This window comes from Nicotiana tomentosiformis, chromosome 12 (genome assembly GCF_000390325.3).
Source record: "Nicotiana tomentosiformis chromosome 12, ASM39032v3, whole genome shotgun sequence".
NCBI classification, from domain to species: domain Eukaryota; kingdom Viridiplantae; phylum Streptophyta; class Magnoliopsida; order Solanales; family Solanaceae; genus Nicotiana; species Nicotiana tomentosiformis.
This window is the reverse complement of record NC_090823.1, coordinates 97,655,260-97,674,359: the sequence shown is the minus strand read 5'-3', so window position 1 is coordinate 97,674,359 and position 19,100 is coordinate 97,655,260. Positions and strand designations below refer to the sequence as shown.

The window sequence follows — 19,100 nt, the reverse complement described above, 5'->3', positions numbered from 1 at the left end:
ATAACTGGACCGACAGGGCATTTCGAGTTGTTGCTTACGTCATGATCAGGTGTACCAGTGACGTTCGTCGTTTACATCATTACCCGTCGAGACGGAGCTCGAAAATTCATATCGTTTCTCGTAATTTTCTCTTCGAGAAACGAGGGGACTATCTGTATACGGTCAAAGCCGGGCTTGCCTTTCGTATGACTGATCAAGACTAGAACATGATAGGGCAAGGTTCAAATTCGTATTATATCGAACCATGGTACGAAGTTAGATTGTTGAGCTCGTGACCCAGAGATCGATTAAGATCGAGATCGGCCAAGATCGAGACTGGCCAAGATCGAGACCGGCCAAGATCGAGATCGAGCAAGATAGAGATTGAACGAGACCAAGGAAAGCTTACTGAGCCAAATAACGGAAAGTCAAAATATCCGCAATCGGGCGAGGATCGCGGCGGAAATCCTGGCACGTATCAAGGAGAGGCCGATTAATTAGCCTATCATGGGATTCTTTACTGTATTTAGAATTGTATCAAGAGTAGGACTCCCCTACTATATAAAGGAGGTCTGATCATTTATAAGAGAGATCACATTTACGCAATACAAAGCAATATACTGCTAAGCTTTCAATATCTTGTTACTTTGTTCTTATATCATTTGAACCTTCACTTGGTTTGAGGGTGACCGAACTCAAGGGCCATGGATATTCGATTCGTTTGGTTTGCATTTATTTCTTTCACATTCAATTTTAATATATATATATATTCTCAATTTGTGCCAAGTTATATCACGTATTCTTAAAATCACGTATAAATTCAATTATTTTCTTCTTTTTTTTTTTTTTGGTTAACACACTCCTATAGACAGTAAAAGAAATTTTTAGTAATATATAGTAGTAACATTTAAACAACTTGCGAATATAGTGGTGTAATGAAATATAAACCAGTATGGTGTAATGGTTATCCAAACTCGTGGTTTATAAATTACAGTACAGATAAAAATATACTATATGAGTGATAAAATGGACAAAGCTGTGGAACTCCACCAGTATTGTTCGGATAATACCATGTTTTACTTTTACCCACAGAAGCACAAGGATTAAGATAAGTTTTGATTATCATGTCTAAATTTTGATGGATAAAGTTATTAATAAAATATAGTAAATAAATTCATAAAATTAGTTGAAATATACATAAACTTGCTCGATCAGCATCATTATCAAGAAAAAAGTTTTGATAACTATGGGAATTCGTTGGATGCCTACTTAATTAATGATAGCCACTTAGTTAAGGAAAGTGCATGTGGTCGTGTAGTACTTAACATTGGATAATACAACATTTATAGAAAATTCTCCAAAAGCACTGAAATCTAAACATCACTTTCATTCAATTGAAGAAACCGACCTCGTAAAGCTGAAATTTTTTCTTGTAGATAAGGTTCACAATGTGATCCAATACCCATCTCTAACTTGGCCCCCCATCACCATCAATATTTCTTCCTGCTTATAAATTCCATTAAAATATTAACTTAAAGTTTATGAGTTTCTACGTATATTTCAAATTAAATAAATAATTGATTTATATTTAGATATTTATAAAAATTTAATAAATATCTTAATACATATATAAGATTTGAAAAAAAAATTATTGAGTTATGTGAAACCCCATGTTGTATGCTAGTTCCGCCTCTATCCACACCTTTTTTTGGCATTAATATATTGGCTATAACAATATAATGCATACCAATTGAAATTAAGATTTACTTTGTTGTTGTTCTAGTTGTTTGAAGTATTATGATAATTTTAAGTTTGGTTAGAGATTTACAATATGTCAAATAACAGTATATGCAATGTTAATTAGTGAAATTAAGATTTAATTGATGTTTTTCTAATTATGAGATAATTTTTTGTTTAGTTCAAGATTTATATGTCAACCTAAAAATTAGGGTTTGTTTTGTTTATAGACAAATTATACACTTATTAATAATACAGGGATCCCAGTGTAGAGATTAGTAATCCAGTAATCATTTGTGTTGAATAGGAATATTTAGTTTGATATATTAAAAATTACTTACACAATGCATAACTAGAATATGTGTTTGCTTCTTAAGCAAAATAAAATTTTATTTGCTATTACAAGGATTAGTTTTGTCATTTGAATATTTTTAATTCATACAAGACTAATATATGCATTCATATTCTAAATTTTATCCCGCATAAATAAAATTCTTAGCATAATTTGCCAGCATTATTTATGAGAAAAGAAAAATAATAGTGGTATTATATATAGAGATTAAATTTCCTCATTACACAAACTAAACAACCCTTACGTGTTTGCCGAACAAAAAATTATATAAATGAAATAAAGTCAAATAAAATGGATTAAAATTTAAATAGTCCAAAATTTGAAGCTATTACTAGTCTCCTAGACCTTGGATAATTAATATGAATGGTTATGTATGTTATCTTAGAATATTAAATGAAAGACCCACGACAGGAAATGTGGATATTTCGCATAAATAATGAACATTTCTTATTTTCCTTATCCTCCAACTCTCTAGATTTCTCCCATATACATAAACCTTAGTATCTACAAAATATATAAATGTAGAGAAAAATATAAGACAGGAGGAAAAGGCAGATTTTGATACTAAAGAAGATTCCACAAGAGTAACATCACTATATATAATTTTGGCCACAAAAGTTTAGTGGAAAGTGATTTGAAAGATCAGCTGGCTGCTTGTAAGATATATTACCACATACTGAGAAGTAAAAGAAAGAAAAGAGAGGCTGTGGATGCAAGATTTTCTTGGTAAGTTTATCATGTAGAGAAATTTTTGGCCTTTTGTCTGTATTAGAAAATAGTCTTTAAATTTCTCTTTTATTTCTTGGGTATTAGGTGGATGGTTGGAGGGGTTAATTTGGCTGCTTCTGAGATACGTGCAACAATTTTTGGCATATTTTCTAGTTTTAGTATATTTGTTCTGATATCTCTCTTTATGACACAATTCAATTCTTGATTTTGAGATTGAAATGATGAAAGGTAAAAAAAGATTTCAACTTTGGATTACTTTTTTGATTTGTCATAAAAAATTAATTGTGGGTTGAGTTTAATTTCAAGAATCCTGATTTCTGCAAAAAGATTTCTTTGTATTCAATTTATTATGGAAGAATGTTGTTTTGATGTCATTTTTAGTTTAGCTAACTTGTATGACCAAGCCATTTTGTGGTGAATTCTTGTTTCTCTTATAGGCCAACTGGTATGACTAGGTCATATGAAGGTTGATTTTGTATGTGTTTGTTTCTTAATTATCTCCACTATGTTTGGTTTTCTAGCCTTGCGGACATGATTTTTCTTGGTTAAGAATTTGTTTGATCCTACAAGAAAGCATGTAATTACCTTTGAATCGCCTTTTTTAGATAATTTAATTCCATAATGTGCCCTTCTTGTTAAAATTCTGTCTTTTCTCTTCCTAAAATCCTGGTCTCTGTACTACCCGGAACCTTATATATTCCATGTTGTTTGTGGAATAATCTCTCTTTTTTTTGCATTTTCCATTGTTGTTCCCTCCATGTTTTGCCTAGAAAAATTAGCTCATGATTCTCTGATCAGAAGATAGCTGATAATGGAACAGGGTTCCTTGGCCTACGTGGGTCCCGATTTGTGGTTCTATTATGTTCTTATATCAGTTTCTGGTGAAGGATACTATTGAGGATTAAACATGGAGAATGGTCATGAATCACTCAGCAATGGAAAACCAGCTGATCCTGGTCTCCAAATTATTAGGCACCCCTCTTACCAATCGTGTGGCAAATTATCATTATCTTGGTTAGATATAAGAGTTTTCTATATTAGAATCAGCAATTTTATGGTGGACGATTCGACCCCAGAATATCTTACTCTCAACCATATTCCTCTTTGTCCTGATACACTGCTTGAAGTCAATGGAAGAAGATGTTCCATGTATTCAGAAGGAGCATCTTGCCTCCTTCGAAGGGACCGGGTTGATAAGAAATCTGAAGAAGCTACATTTGTGAGCACGGATAGCATAAAGCTGACTCGAAGTGTGAAATTTGAGGTTTTCAATAAGGATGATCTTGTGCTCTCAGGGGTTTTAGAGATGTCCAATAGCAATGGCTTTGTTGGGGAGGCTAAAAACAGCGTCAAGAGATGGAATATGAATTGTGAATCAGTTATGAGTGCCGGCACTGGTTTTCTGAAGGGTAAACAAATTATAGGTTCTGAACCATTGTCACCAACGATTGAAGTCTTTATTACCGGTTGCTTCTCCGGCACACCTATCATCTTAACCAAGAGTCTGCAGCTCAATCACAGGAAGAAGCACAACAGGAAGGGTATGTTAGACTCAATTCCGGAGCATGAAACAGATGAGCAGCATAAAGATGTCTCATCTGGACTTGATCTTCAGGTATAATTGGTAGTCCAGAACCGGCTTTTTATATATCCATTTGGTATAGTTATTTGGTGTTTTCACATTCTATAATTTCGTACAAAATGCAAAAATTGCTTATAAGGCTCATTCAAACATTCAAATTATTTACATAGTTGAACAATCATTGCTACCTTTAGTGAACTTGGTGTCTTCCTAAAATGTATAAAACAATTAATAAACTTAAAAATGCTTGCAGCCCCTTCTTCCTCCTCTTTCTCCTCCTGTGTTCTTTTAGGGTGATTCTCTTGCTTCGGTCCAAACTAATTTCAGGTTATTTTCATGGTAAAAACAATTGGGAAAAAGCAGATTTTGGGCACAATTGTTTTTCTTCCCTAAACTGTGAATGATGCGCGAACTAGTGGTTGTTTTAGTTTTAGCTTTTCTACAACTTCTTCTTTTAATGATAAAAAGCTATGATTTATAAAATGTCCTTGTGTGGATTCTCTCTTGAAGACTTTTCATGGATTTACACCTTAATCGTTTTTTGGTTTGGTTTCCTTTTCATTTCCTTTAAATCACTAAAATGTGCACTAGCTGACTTTGAGTGGTTCTTTCCCTGAGCCTTCACTATTGATTGCACATGCACCTTGAAAGTAGCTTCTGCTGTCCTTTATTATAGTTGACGAAACTATTAGTACTCCTTCACGTCCCTTCGTGTTGTCAGCTTTCATGCTATATTTTGACAGAGTGGGGGGGATTAGGAAGTGATAACATGACCATGAGAACTAATTATTACCCTACCATTGTTGCCTGGCTTTATTCGTGCTTCAAATCATTCTTTGTTTTGGATAAAATTGTACATGTGTTATATGATGAAACATGTTTCTTTGTTACAACTTACAGAAATGTCTGTATGTTTTAGAAGTAGGACAGGAATCTCATCGTAATCATGTCATAGGATATGGGAGGAGACATATCTTTAGATGATTCTTTAGTATTCTGTTTATCCTTTTCCTTTGTTACAACAGAAATAGCACCGAGGAAGTGCCAGTATTTACAAAATACAAGAAATAGTCCCTCAATCAAATTGTAGGAGCTAATAAAGTTCAGTAGAAGTGTAGAACATCTACAATTTTACATTCTTAATACCATGGGGCAGTAGATGGCCAACATACAGGTTTCAGTTTAGAAGTAAGGATAGAAACACCATCTACTGTTCCCCTTCACAAACTTCACAAAAAGCATGATAAAACAGTATTTTTAATCTTCCAACCAGCTTTCTTCTGTTTCCTTCTAAGCCGGTTGAGATAAGCATCTATTCGAGATTTCAGCATTACCCTAGTGTACCCAAAAGATTAAGATATCTCAGCATACCTTTGCCACCTCAGAGTGTAGGAATAGATTATTTGGTCCCTCTCTTTCCTTCTCGTATGTGTAGGTCCTATTACTTAGCATGTATCTCCTTTGCCAAATAATCATGTGAGAGGCATGCTTGATGAAGAGCTATCCACCCCAAATAGGATACTTCAGAAGGGCTTCTACATTTCGATAATAGTTGCCGAAGCCAGGGTCTTTTGACACTTCTCCTGCTGTCCCTTTTCCATCTTAGGAAATTTACCTTATTAAGACAAATCCATTCCTTCCAATATCCTTTTCATTGTTACTGTACTCTCAATCTCCTAAACTTGGCAATTCCTTCTAAAGATGTCCCAAAATTTCTTGTGCTCTAGACTGTGCTTATGCGGCATTGGGATATACAATCAAGCTAAAACGCTACTGGAAATCCTCCCTTGAAAGAGTGTGACCAAGGCATGGATCTTGCTAGAGTTTAAACTTTAATCCATTTCCTTTCTTGGAATAAAAATCAATTTTAAAATAGGGGACTCAATATGTAACCTCAAGTTCCTCACTCCCAGTTCACCTGACATGCAGGGGCATTATCACCATAGCAACTAGCTAGGACCCACCATTTCCTCTTTTGGCATTACATTGCAACTCTTCAAGGGCAACATGTATTTATGCTGTTTATATGAGCTGATTAAAACGGATTCGTGGTTTATTTGTCGCTTATCATGTGTTACTGGTGAATTCTCTGCTATTTTGGGTACATGCACTGCATGTAAATGACTTCCTGAAGCAAAAATTAAACGAAAGAAAAGGAAAAAACCTTTGTCAAGTGTCTTTCTTAGTTTCTTAGCATTATATTGTAAGTGTCAAGCTGCAAAAGTCAAAGGCCTTCAGTATGTTTGTCTATTACCCATGTCTATTTGTTCCTAATATTGTTTTATATAGCATGCATAATATCTTGGCAGCATTTATTCATGTGTTGACATGAAAAAAGGAAACAAAGGTCGGTCCTCCCTCCTTTCCTGTCCTCTTTTTTACTTGATTAAAATAAAAAGAAAAAGGAAACAAAAGGGGCAGTTTTTGCACTAAAAAGTTAGAGCCCTGAATCATGGAAATTATTCATGTGCTATCCATGAATATTTGTGAACCTTTTAAAATGCTATAATTGTTGAGTACCGCTTCCTGATGAAAATCAGTAGGCTCCTTGCTGACATCATCGTTACATTTACGTCTGTGGCATTGAGTGCTGCCATGTATTTCTTTAGTTTAATAAATTCTTTGTTTTCCACTTGCTATAACAACCTTATAGAGATCTGTTTTCTTTTGTAATGATAGATAATTTTTTGCATGTGATATGAAGGTCAAATTTACTCTCTAATTAAGTCAAAAGTTACAAGTAGGTTATAATGTTTCAACTGATTTTATTGCCTATTTTGCTGCTTTGATTTTGAAGTCGAAAAAAGAGAGGGATGGTTGCATATTTGACCTCACTTTCAGATTTTTGAGTTCCCTTTGTAGATTCTTTTGCTTAAAATCTTCACAGAGCTATGCCGGCTTTTAGCATTTCTTAGTCCCAACATTTGACAGAAGCGAGTCTTTTAAGCATAATTAGTCGAAGAATTCACGCAGCTTCTGAACTTCATTGTGTGTTAACAGGTTGAAGAGTATAGTAAATATGAACCAGAAAGCGAAGAAGACTACAATAGCATGTACTGGAGACAGACTGAATATATGGATGGTGAAGATGGAGAACTATCCTGGTTCAATGCCGGGGTCCGTGTTGGTGTAGGGATTGGCCTTGGCATTTGCGTAGGAGTTGGAATAGGAGTTGGTCTGTTAGTCCGCACCTACCAGACAACTACGCGAAACTTCAGAAGACGGTTTGTATGATATGTACTGCTGCATTTATTTTTTGCATAAACCAAACGGCTAACAACAGAGATATGCTTGTCTTGAGAGTGTGAATTCTACTTGTTAAACAGTTTCAGTGTTGCTAACCATCATACATTTTCATGTAAACCTTACTTTCTGCTGCCGAGTCGAGTCTTTTTGTTTTGGATTTAGGTGTGCAACTTCTTAGTGTTGTTGATGTTCCATTCTGTTGTTGAGGTGTGTCCAAGGCTGCAAATATTATATAATCAGTTGAACAAAGTTACTGTGTTGAGCTTTTTTGGGCTTGTAGTTCTATGTAATTTTGTCTTTGTAAAGTTTTAAATAATGAGAAACTAATGGCTTGGTATTAGTTGCCTGGGAAGCAGTAATTATGTTGTTTGATGTTTAAAATTTTAACTAGTATAACTATAATATTTTCCCAACTTGATTTGTATCTGAGTTATTTATTGGAGACAAAGCCATCTTTCTGCAGTTAGTTAACAAGGTATCATATAACAAATTATCATACAAATTGCATGATTTGACTCAAAAGAGCTCAAATCAACCTCAGATTTTTCATGCAACATGGAAGAATGAATATTATTTTAATTGTTTATTGCTCATCAATAATCCTTCTACAATCGGTAGGTTACTTAGTCATTTAATTAAGTTATACCACATTAATGAATAAAATAGGTAAAATTTATGAAAGAAGAAGAGTGTATAACCTTAGGCATTGAAGCTAGCAGCATTATGATCTTATCTTCTAAGCAAGATAACTTACAAGTTTGTTTTACTTATCAAAAGAAAAAGATAACCTACTAATAGCCTGTTTTGCAAGCTTCTCCAAAACCTTTTTCTTTTTTTCTTTTTTTAAAGTTGAAGTGTTTAGCCAAGTTTTTAGAAGGAAAAAAAAAGTGCTTTTAAGTAGAAGCAGAAGCAGTTTTGGAGAAACGGAAAAAAGTAGTTTCTCTCCAAAAACACTTTTTTGAAAAGCGATTTTGAGAAAAATACACTTATGAGCAATTTTTAAAAGCTTGGTCAAACACTAATTGCTGCTCAGAATTGCTTTTCAAATTAATTAGCCAAACATAATCTGCTTTTTACCAAAAGTACTTTTGAGAAAAGCACTTATGAGAAAAAACACTTCTCAAAATAAGTTGTTTTTTGTAGCTTGGCCAAACAGGTTGTTTGACAAGCTGGAAAAATCAGCTTATTTTGAGAAGTGCTTTTTTCAAAGGTGCTTTTGCAAAAAATACTTCTGGAGAAAAACAGTTTGTGTTTGGCTAATCAATTTGAAAATCACTTTTGAACAACAATTTATGTTTGGCCAAGATTTTCAAAAAGTGCTTTTAAGTGTCAAATTACGAATAAGGACATGAGGAAATATGCTTAATAGTTAATATTATATAAGTAGATAAATAATCACAAATATTTATTATTAAAGATAATTATTAAATTTTTTATTTTATTTAAATAAAATGTAAAAATAAAATTGAAAAATACTTTATTCTTTCAAGATAATTTAAATATATCAAAAAATCATTCAATAAATATTGAAAGTTCATCCCAAAAATCATTATATATTGGTTAATAATTTAAACTAAGTATGGTTATTTTGGTATATATAAAATTTTGTTAAGGGTATTTTTGGTAGGAAGAAAAGTCAAAACTGCTTCTGCTTCTAGCCAAAAGCACTTTTTTCTCCAAATAATAGTCTGTTTGGCCAAGCTTCTCAAGAGGCCAAAAATGTTTTTTTTTTTTTTCTCAAAAACACTTTTTTTTTCCTAACTTAGAGGTGTTTGGCCAAGCTTTTTTGGGAGAAAAAAGTGTTTTTGGGAAGAAGCAGAAGCAATTTTTAAGAAGCAGAAAAAGTAACTTCTTCCCAAAAGCAGAAGCAGTTTTGACTTTTTTTTTTTTACCAAAAATACTCTTAACAAAATATAGTATATACCAAAATAACCGTTAAACCTAATACTTAGGATATTAATGTATAAATATTTCTTATTATTTTTAGGATAACTTTCTAATATATAGTGACTTTAGGAGTGTATGTTTTTATATTTGTTGAATGATTTTTAATATATTTAACTTATATTAAAAGAATTAGGTACTTTTAAATTTTATTTTTATATTTTACTTAAATAAAATGAAAAGATTTAATTATTGCCTGTAATACTAAATTTTTAAAATTATTTATTTACTTATAATATTAACTATTAAGTAAATCTATTCATGTCCTTATTCGTAATTTGATATTTAAAAGCACTTTCTGAAAAGCTTGACCAAACACAAATTATTACTCAAAAGTGTTTTTCAGAGTGATTAGCCAAACACAAACTGCTTCTCTCCAAAAGTACTTTTTTCAAAAGCACTTCTCAAAATAAACTGATTTCTCCGGCGTGCCAAACAGGCTATAAGCTTGGCCAAACACCTCAAATTAAGAAAAAAAGTACTTTTTGTTTTTTTTGAAGAAAAAAGCACTTTTGTCTTGGGGAAGCTAGGCCAAGGCTATAAGTTGGGACATTCTTCATTCCTCCCTTCTTTCCTTTGCTCTGTCATTTATTCATTTATTTATTTCTTATTCTTTCATTTTTTATATTATGAAGGTAGTTGTTCGGGTTGTGTATATCTCGACTAATTCATCGAGTACATGGTACCTCCTACTAGCACAGGTACTAGGTAATTCAATAGATCAAGACTTAAACAAATGGAAACAAAATCACTTAACTTTTATTGCATGATCTGGAAGTGCATTTTTTAAGATCTTACATTTCTTGTAATATATTTAACTCAAGTTAAGACACAGAACAATAAGCTGGTACTCTAGCAAAGCATCTAAGTAGCTATGGCAGGTGGAGCAATACATTCAGGCTTTGGAGTAACCTCTGCTGCAGAGTAGCCATTAGTTTCAGGGTGGTGCTTGTCAAAACTCCAAAACTTGGCAGCTTTCATATCATCTTGAACCATTTTCCTTGAGAACTCCACATGATCATAGTTTAAAGTTGCTTTTCCTCCAAACTCAGTTGGTAAATTATCCATGTCAAAGTATGACTTCATCAGTTCCACACTATCCTTGTTCTTTGGATAAACAAATTTGACCTTCTGAAATGTTTTGGTATCCAGAAAATATTTGACTATCTGGAACAAGAAAAAAAGAAGATCAGCATTAATAAAAGGTAAGATCATTTATTGAATACATCTCTACTTCCTAAAAGAAGTAATGAACTCAGTGTTTTTCTCAAGTGGAAAATGCAGTCTTAGGCTGTCAATGATATATGCTGGTATCTACAATGTAGGCTTTGGCCTTTTAAAACAGTAAACATAATACAATCTGCAATGTTAGAACACTTGAAATTACTGATTAATTTGAAGAATTGAAAGTTTTGCATGGTTTTTGGTTTGATCAAGTAACGGGTAAGAGGTGAAAGAAAAAGAAAAGATTCAGATCAAACCTTCCAAAATGCTTCAAAAATCCGCGGAGGGTTGTACAGAAATGCTATAGCAAGTCTTTCAGGGTAGTGGTTTTGCAAAATATTGACCGTCTCACGAGCAGATTTGATGGGAACATTATTGGTTAAAGACCATCCTGTGAAATCTATTAACCAAGCCATTTGCTCTTGACCTTCTGGAAGATTAAGAATGGCATTCTCTATCAGATACACTAAATGCTTCATCTGGTTGTCTATTGATGTTGTATTCTGAAAATATAAGCAAGAACTGTAAAACCCTGATTCAAGAATATCTCAGCAGTTACAATAAGACAGTTTGAAAACTTGAACTTGCTTTTACATCACCTGCATTCCTGGTCTCAAGATAAGAACGGTCCTCCCATCGCGGTCATGAAAATTTGCTCTGAAAGCCTTCCCTGTCTCCCCTTCAATTGCAACTTCATTCTAACAAATTGCAATAGCATTATATGGTCAGTACATACAAAAGTACCAGCAGTTTAGAGACAAAAATCTACAGCAAAATCTAATCTACAGATGGAAAGGCAGATCACTCAAAACACTGTATACATACTTAATAACCATCTATTGCCAACACGATTAACTACGACAAACAAATCGTTGGTAAATAGATATAAAGGAGACAGTCACAAAAATGTCAAATCTTTCATGTATGCAAAATCACAACAAATGGTTTATCATGCAGTTCTGTTTTCTTCAATTTATGACCACAGCATACAAACTTATCTCTTTTCTTACCCAGTGGATTTCCTCAGGCTTAAAAGTTGACCTCCATTTTAGGGACTCTTCCAACATCTTCTTTGATTTATCCATATTCCAGTTCCGCGCTTCCAAATATCTCCTTAAACATGCATCACTGCAGTACTGTAAGCTGAGCCCTGATAGTGGCTCCAAGGAAGTCCGAAGCTCCTTAACCTGCAATAAAATTAACAGCCTCATTAGAACAAGTTAAAAGCAGACAGATTTGATAGTTAGAATACGTTCACAACTGCTCAGAAGTATCAAGAAGATATGCAGAAAACAGCATCATCCTCTTTCAAACTTTACCATGATAAGCTTTTATAGCAGCTACTATGCATCTTTTAAAAAGGAAAAGACTAGTTAAAGTATATAAGCAAAGTACAAGATTTTCCAGAAGCATGTTGCAATTGAAGTTTGAAAGAATGAATTTATTGAAGGAACACTGAGAAACAGAAAACATGGCGTACAAATATAAATTTTTCAACAGTTGGTTACCTTGTGCTGTTGATCCTCACCCCCTTGATCACAATGGGAATGGCTCTTGCGACGAAACATGTTAAATGCTACCGCTACTGGTGTCTAATACTTGTGATTTAACTGTACAGAAAAACCCATATAAACAAGGTGAGGACTTTTAACCAATCGACTACTTATAGCATTGAATTCCCATGTGCCAACAAATGCATTTTCATAAATAAAACTAGACAAAGGGAACAGGTTTTACTTGGAAGTAAAGAAACATAGTGCAGCTGAAACTTAATTCTATTTGACAGTCATAAGATTTCCTATCTGCAAATACATTTCATAAATGAAATTCCATACAAATGATGCTTTAAATTACCATGACATAAGTAGAGCTAAAAGAATTTGCATTTCATTTTTTCAAGCCTATGCTACTGCTGAGTCACACTTAATATGAAAATTACTGAATGAATCTATTCCATTATGTTCAATCTAAAAAGAAAAAACCCACACTATGTATGATTTGAGCCTATGACATGACTTTTGGTACCCAAGCAGTCTCAAATAAGACGTGCACACCTGCATCCTATGTTGCATGGACTCTCCAAAATGAGGCCGCACTCGTGTCGGATCCTCCAAAAATACATCCGATAACGATTTCGGAGTGTCCGAGCAACATAGCCTGCATCTTTAGTAGGTGATTCACAACCTAAGCGAAGAAAATGCCAGATCAATCAAAGGGAGTACTACAAGCCCTCTGTCGTGTGTCTAACCAGAAGCATGTAGGAATGTGAAACTAGTTTTAATCAACAAACCCTGCTAATTTTCTACAAATTATATTGTTGCAACATTATTGAATAGCTTTCCTCTTTACAGGGACAGGTCATTTTCTCTCCAATTGGTGATTTAAGGCACAAACAATCAGCCATTCACCTATGTCACAAGGTCAAAGTCAGATAAGTAAAGTTAGATAGTAGACCAACTAAAACTTTCTGATCGATACATAGAAAGCTTGTGGTCATTTTTACTCCATAATCTACCTACAACAGAATGGTAAATTTGTGAAAGAGAAGATGCACCTTTCTTGAATACAATATAGTAACCAATTCTTTTGGCTGATGAAAAAAGTCAAAACTTTGGCACTAACAGACTCCAGATTAGAACAGTTATATATCCCAAATCTAGCTTTTGCCTTTTATTACTGTCTGTTTGAAACCAAAAACAATTACCCAACATGAGAATCACTCACATAAATCAACACATTCAAAGAGACAAAGAGCAAACAATCAATAGATCCATCAACTGCAATACTCATAGGCAGATTCAAGATTTTAAGACAGTGAATACAGACAATAAGCACACACCATATATGCATTTTTTAGAGGTGTTTAACTATATATTGAATCAAAGACAGTGAATATTAGTTAATTCATGTCGTACCTGGGGAGAAGAAAACAGAATGGTGGGATTTTCAGCTCTTCTATCAAGAAATATGTCATGCAACTTCAGTTATGACTAGCTGGTTTCTCCCTCAGACACATACAAAGAGCAGAGTCAAGAGTATATATATTAAGTGTGTGTGTATATATGTGAATATTTTCTAAGAGAAATGCAAAGCAATAACAGAAAAAGGACAAACAGATTTTACAATTAACATTAAAAATAAAGGTCCTCGTTTGAACATATGGTTGTTGTACTCGTTTAGATCCTGGGATGTAACATGGTACAAGTCATAGCCGCCACATGGCATTTAGATCTATAAAATGAAAGTTTTCAGGGAAGTTTCCACCTTTATAATTTTTCATATACTCTTTTAAATTCATGATACAGTATACTGTTTCTATTTTGGAATCTCATATAATATTTCATATTATTTTATTTGTATTTAATTTTTGGAACTTCAGAATTTTTCAAAATCATTATAAAAAAAAATTATATATATATATATATATATATATATATATATATATATATATATATATATACACACACACTATTTTTCAACTATTATTTTAATAAATTCTACAATCATTAATATATTGTAGAAGTCAAATTAGCACTATGTCAATCGTTCCATCTTATAAGGCTATGTTCACTGATCGCGCAATTTAAGATATTAAGTTAATTATATTAATGATAGTGAAAGAACATATTAAGTTGTGGTTGGAAAATTATGACAAAACAAACTTAGCACATTAGACTAAAAGAAATAGAGCGGTGCTAAAAAATTTGGTACCTTCCAAAATGAAATAAATCAATAATATTAATTTCCGCGGTCAACATGACATATTCAAACTGGAATAAATGATTTGGAGTTCTATTGACTTTCTGAATATTATTGCTCACAATCTGTCTTTCCTATAATTTGTTGACTGCAAAAGAATACTTGTGTAAATTTTATCTCTTTCCCTTGAAAATTTTCCCCTAATTTCTATAATAAAACGACTTTGCCTAAATATTAATTTTTCGATCAATGGTGTAGAAAATTATATTTTATTGCATATTTTGCTCTTCTGCAATAATCTATATATTATTAAAAAAAGAGAAAAAAATCTTCTCCCTAAGCCAAGTGGCAGTCTAGAAAAAAGCCACATGGCATAAGTAGTTAATAATTAGTTATTAACTAATTAATTTTTAATAATTTTTGTTTTTCTTTTCAAAAGTATAAAGTTTATTTATTCAAAAATATTATTGAGAATAATAGAATAAAATATAAAATATAAAAATATATATCTTCTATTATATTATAAAAAGAAAGTAGCATACAAAAATTTAAATAAAGTAATATGCGAATAAAAGTTTCTATTAGCAATGCAATAATACTAAATATTGGATAATATAATAAAGAAAAATACAAAACAAAAAAAGTTATTCGATGCCTATATAAGTCTCTTTAATTTAATAAAAATTTTATTCATTAAAATTCAGATAATTTTATTGAGAACAATAGGATAAAATTTAAAATAATAAAATATTTCAACAATAATAAAATATATATCTTTCATTTTATTATAAAAAGAAAGTAGTAGACAAAAATATTAAACGAAGTAATATGCTAATAAAAGTTTCTATTTACAATACAGTAATATTAAATATTGGATAAAATAATAAAGAAAAATATATTATAAAAATAAAGTAGCATACAAAAATTTAAATAAAGTAATATGCTAATAAAAGTTTTTATTAGCAATGTAATAATACTAAACATTGGATGATATAATAAAGAAAAATACAAAATAAAAAAAGTTATTTGATGCCTATATAAGTCTCTTTAATTTAATAAAAAATTTATTCATTAAAATTCAGATAATTTTATTGAGAATAATAGGATAAAATTTAAAATAATAAAATATTTCAACAGTAATAAAATATATATCTTTCATTTTATTATAAAAAAAAAGTAGTAGATACAAATATTAAAAGAAGTAATATGCTAATAAAAGTTTCTATTTACAATGAAATAATACTAAATATTGGATAATATAATAAAGAAAAATACATAACAAAAAAGTTATTCAATGACTATACAACTCTTTTTAATTTAATAGAGATTTTATTCATTAAAATTTAGATAATATTATTGAGAACAATAGGATAAATTTTAAAATAAAAAATATTTCAAGAGTAATAAAATATATATCTTCTATTATATTACAAAAATAAATAGTAGATAAAAATATTAAACAAAGTAATATGCTAATAAAAATTTCTATTAACAATGTAAAAATACTAAATATTGGATAAGTATAATAAAGAAAAATATAGAACAAAAAAGTTATTCAATGACTATACAAGTCTCTTTAATTTAATAGAGATTTTATTCATTAAAATTCAGACAATATTATTGAGAACATTAGAATAAATTTAAAATAAAAAAATATTTCAAGAGTAATAAAATATATATCTTCTATTATATTACAAAAATAAAGTAGTGGACAAAACTATTAAACAAAGTAATATGCTAATAAAAATTTCTACTAACAATGCAATTATATTAAATATTGGATAATATAATAAATAAAGAAAGAAAAATACATAACAAAAAAGTTATTCAATGACTATACAACTCTTTTTAATTTAATAGAGATTTTATTCATTAAAATTCACATAATATTATTGACAACAACAGAATAAAATTTAAAAAAAAAATATTTTAATATTAATAAAATATATATCTTCTCTTATATTAAAAAAAGAAAGCGAGCAGACAAAAATATTAAACAAAGTAATTTGCTAATAAAAAATTTCTATTAACAATATAAAAATGCTAAACATTGGATAATAGAATAAAGAATATAGAACAAAAAAGTTATTCAATGACTATATAAGTCCATTTAATTTAATGTATTATATTGAAAAATAAGATGACAATTCAAATTTATTAAACCAATATGATATAATATGTTCAAACAAGCCCGATCACAATATAATTAAATTAATATTAACCGCGCATAGTGATATCTAATAGTGAAAAAATGTTTCAATCCCTTTATCGCCCTTCCCTCTTTTACTTTCCTTTCCCCAGCTATTCACTAACATATCAACCCAATGAAATATATATATAGAACGGCTAAATAAATTTTAATCTGATTAGAAAATCACGCGTAATATAAAGAAGAAAAAGAAAATCACAAGTTCTAAAGTTAGAATCAAATTGAAATTCAGTGTCATCAGCATCTTAGTTTATTTTAGTTTTTCGACCTTTTTAGATATATATAAGAAATCTTCTCTAAAAATGCCCGAAATAAGTATTTTCTTTATACCTCCAATCTAATATTTTTCAGCTGTAATACTTGTCTAGATGCAAGTGCAATGTCTCAACGAAAAAAAAAAATAGCTGATTGAGACATGCATAATACTAGTTAGCATTCATGCATATGTTTACTTAAAAGAACAACGGGTGTATTAAGTTTCGTTATGCGCTATATTTTGGGAAGAATGAGATCACATTGGATCTCAGGAACGGTCTTACCTTGTATTTTTATGTTTTTAAAAGATAAAGAGAAAGAAGAAAAGATCAAGATTGGAGTCTAATCGTTGCGATTTTTTTTCTGCCTCACTTACATGTGGAGTCTTCTCTTACTCTTCCTCTGTTCCAGAACCAATGAAAGAAGAAATAAAGATAGTGATGGATTTGGACAAAACTGCCGAAAGACAGAAGACATCCAAGAAAAATCCTAACAAATGAGTTGAAAAATCCTGACAAATGAGTTGGAAATTGTGGAAGATAAGAAAAGTTTTGCGTCCTATCTCCATCAATTTCCACTATTTCTTACTATTAGTATTTGTTTATACTCTACTTTTCTAGAGACCAGGAATTTGTCAATGTTGAAATAGGAAGTGAAGAAAAATTAAGAATTAGGTCATGAGTGGGAAGCATCAGATTCCACTATCAAGATACAATAATGGAGCATGTGTATGGATGTGCGACTTTGGACCATATTCAATTTAATAAGTGAAAACATGACGAATCAAAGTTCATCTTTCTAATATATACTTATTCTTGTAATAAGTGTGTTGCGCATTACCTCGTATTAACAAGTGCATAATTTTTATAAGAAATACATGAATATTATTACGATGTATTTAATTTATGAAACAAAAAATCAAAGAAAAAAGTATAAATTTCTGAAAATAAAGAATATTGATCTTCTTTCCGGCCACGCCCCATGACCCCTTAGATGCGCCACGTGGCATCCTCACAAGCCTCTCAACGCCCAGCGCCACGGTCGGCCCCGTGGTCTCGGCAGCGCTAAGTGACAAGCGTACATGAGCTTCTATCGCCCCACCGATAGTCCTCGCCAGCTCCCAGCGGCTGGCAAATGCCAACAGTATCGCGCGCACAGACCAGCATGCTGCGAACAGCGCCGCGCGCGCAGATCCTGATGTCTTGCCAGCGCCCGATCTCAGACAGATTCCAACAGTGTCGCGCGCACCAACAATGCCGCACGCGCAGACCCTTATGCCAAGTGCCAGCGCCCAGCCGCAGGCAAATACAAATAGTGTCGTGCGCGCCGACAGCACTGTGTGCACAGACCTTGATGCTCAAGACAAAGTTGCTGCCAACGGACTTGCTTCTACCTTGTAGAAGACTAAGTCCTTTTCATTGTAATTATAGAGTAGTTTTACTTCATTTTCTTTCAGTGTGCTTCTACAGCTTTTATAGGTCAAGTCATGTAACTTTGGTTTATTTTTTTAAGCATTATTAAGGGGGATCAAGCATTCAAACATTCAAGCAAGCAAACATTTCTCTGTCCTGATGTCCCCTCCCCCCTCCCCCGACAATGCGTAGTCTTTTGTAATAGTTTTCATTAATTAATGCAATCAACTTTCATTCTCAATTGCTCATTTCAGTTCTCTCAATTGCTCACGACATCGGTTTTTTCGTACGGCACTGACAATCTCGTCTAGTGTACGGAGGGGACCTCAGTTGGCGGACAACAACCACACTGACATCGGTTGTTTAGCCTTACGTCGCCCTTTCAAGGAATCTCAGGAAGGCGCCGCATAATAGTTGGTATCAGAGCCTAGGCTCGACATCGGATGAGGGAACACATTGCAATTACCACCATTTCTGGCCATGGTGAATTATGGGGATCGCATCGCGGTCCTTGAAGAGACGACTGACGTATTACGGCCCATCGTGGATACGGTGCCTGATCTAAGAACCAGCCTAGTGCAAAGGTTGGACGACCTGGACCGCAGAATGTGGCAGGCCGAAGTTGATATAGCAAACACCAGTAGCGACTCTGAAGGAGACCAGCAAACGGCAACTATAGTGGCAGCCAAAATTCATGGAAACTTCGAGGACCTCCAACAGGAGCGCACCGAG

The 19,100-nt window shown here is 32.3% G+C and overlaps 2 protein-coding genes and 1 long non-coding RNA gene across 6 annotated transcripts in view; 1 reads left to right on the top strand and 2 right to left on the bottom strand.

The window, feature by feature from the left end:
* LOC138903736 (uncharacterized) overlaps positions 1-19,100 on the bottom strand; it is a 209,418-nt gene that overhangs the window by 104,806 nt on the left and 85,512 nt on the right. The window lies entirely within an intron of this gene.
* On the top strand, positions 2,496-7,965 carry LOC104109917 (uncharacterized protein At1g01500-like). 3 transcript variants are annotated; one of them, XM_009619306.4, is made up of 3 exons: positions 2,496-2,794; positions 3,618-4,412; positions 7,380-7,965. In XM_009619306.4, the coding sequence occupies exons 2-3, from the start codon at positions 3,705-3,707 to the stop codon at positions 7,611-7,613; spliced, it is 942 nt and encodes a 313-aa protein (XP_009617601.1). In that variant the 5' UTR covers positions 2,496-2,794; positions 3,618-3,704; the 3' UTR covers positions 7,614-7,965. The 3 variants fall into 3 exon arrangements, with proteins under 3 accessions (XP_009617601.1, XP_009617600.1, XP_009617602.1); XM_009619305.4 differs by having other exon boundaries at positions 2,524-2,794; positions 3,568-4,412; XM_009619307.4 differs by lacking the exon at positions 2,496-2,794 and adding an exon at positions 2,828-3,025.
* Positions 10,307-17,469, bottom strand: LOC104109916 (uncharacterized). Of its 2 annotated transcripts, XM_009619303.3 has the most exons (7): positions 17,333-17,469; positions 13,709-13,787; positions 12,302-12,403; positions 11,804-11,980; positions 11,393-11,491; positions 11,051-11,296; positions 10,307-10,736 (listed from the first exon to the last, which is right to left on the bottom strand). In XM_009619303.3, exons 3-7 carry the CDS (start codon positions 12,359-12,361, stop codon positions 10,434-10,436), a joined length of 885 nt encoding a protein of 294 aa, XP_009617598.1. In that variant the 5' UTR covers positions 12,362-12,403; positions 13,709-13,787; positions 17,333-17,469; the 3' UTR covers positions 10,307-10,433. The 2 variants fall into 2 exon arrangements, with proteins under 2 accessions (XP_009617598.1, XP_009617596.1); XM_009619301.4 differs by lacking the exon at positions 17,333-17,469 and having other exon boundaries at positions 13,709-14,033.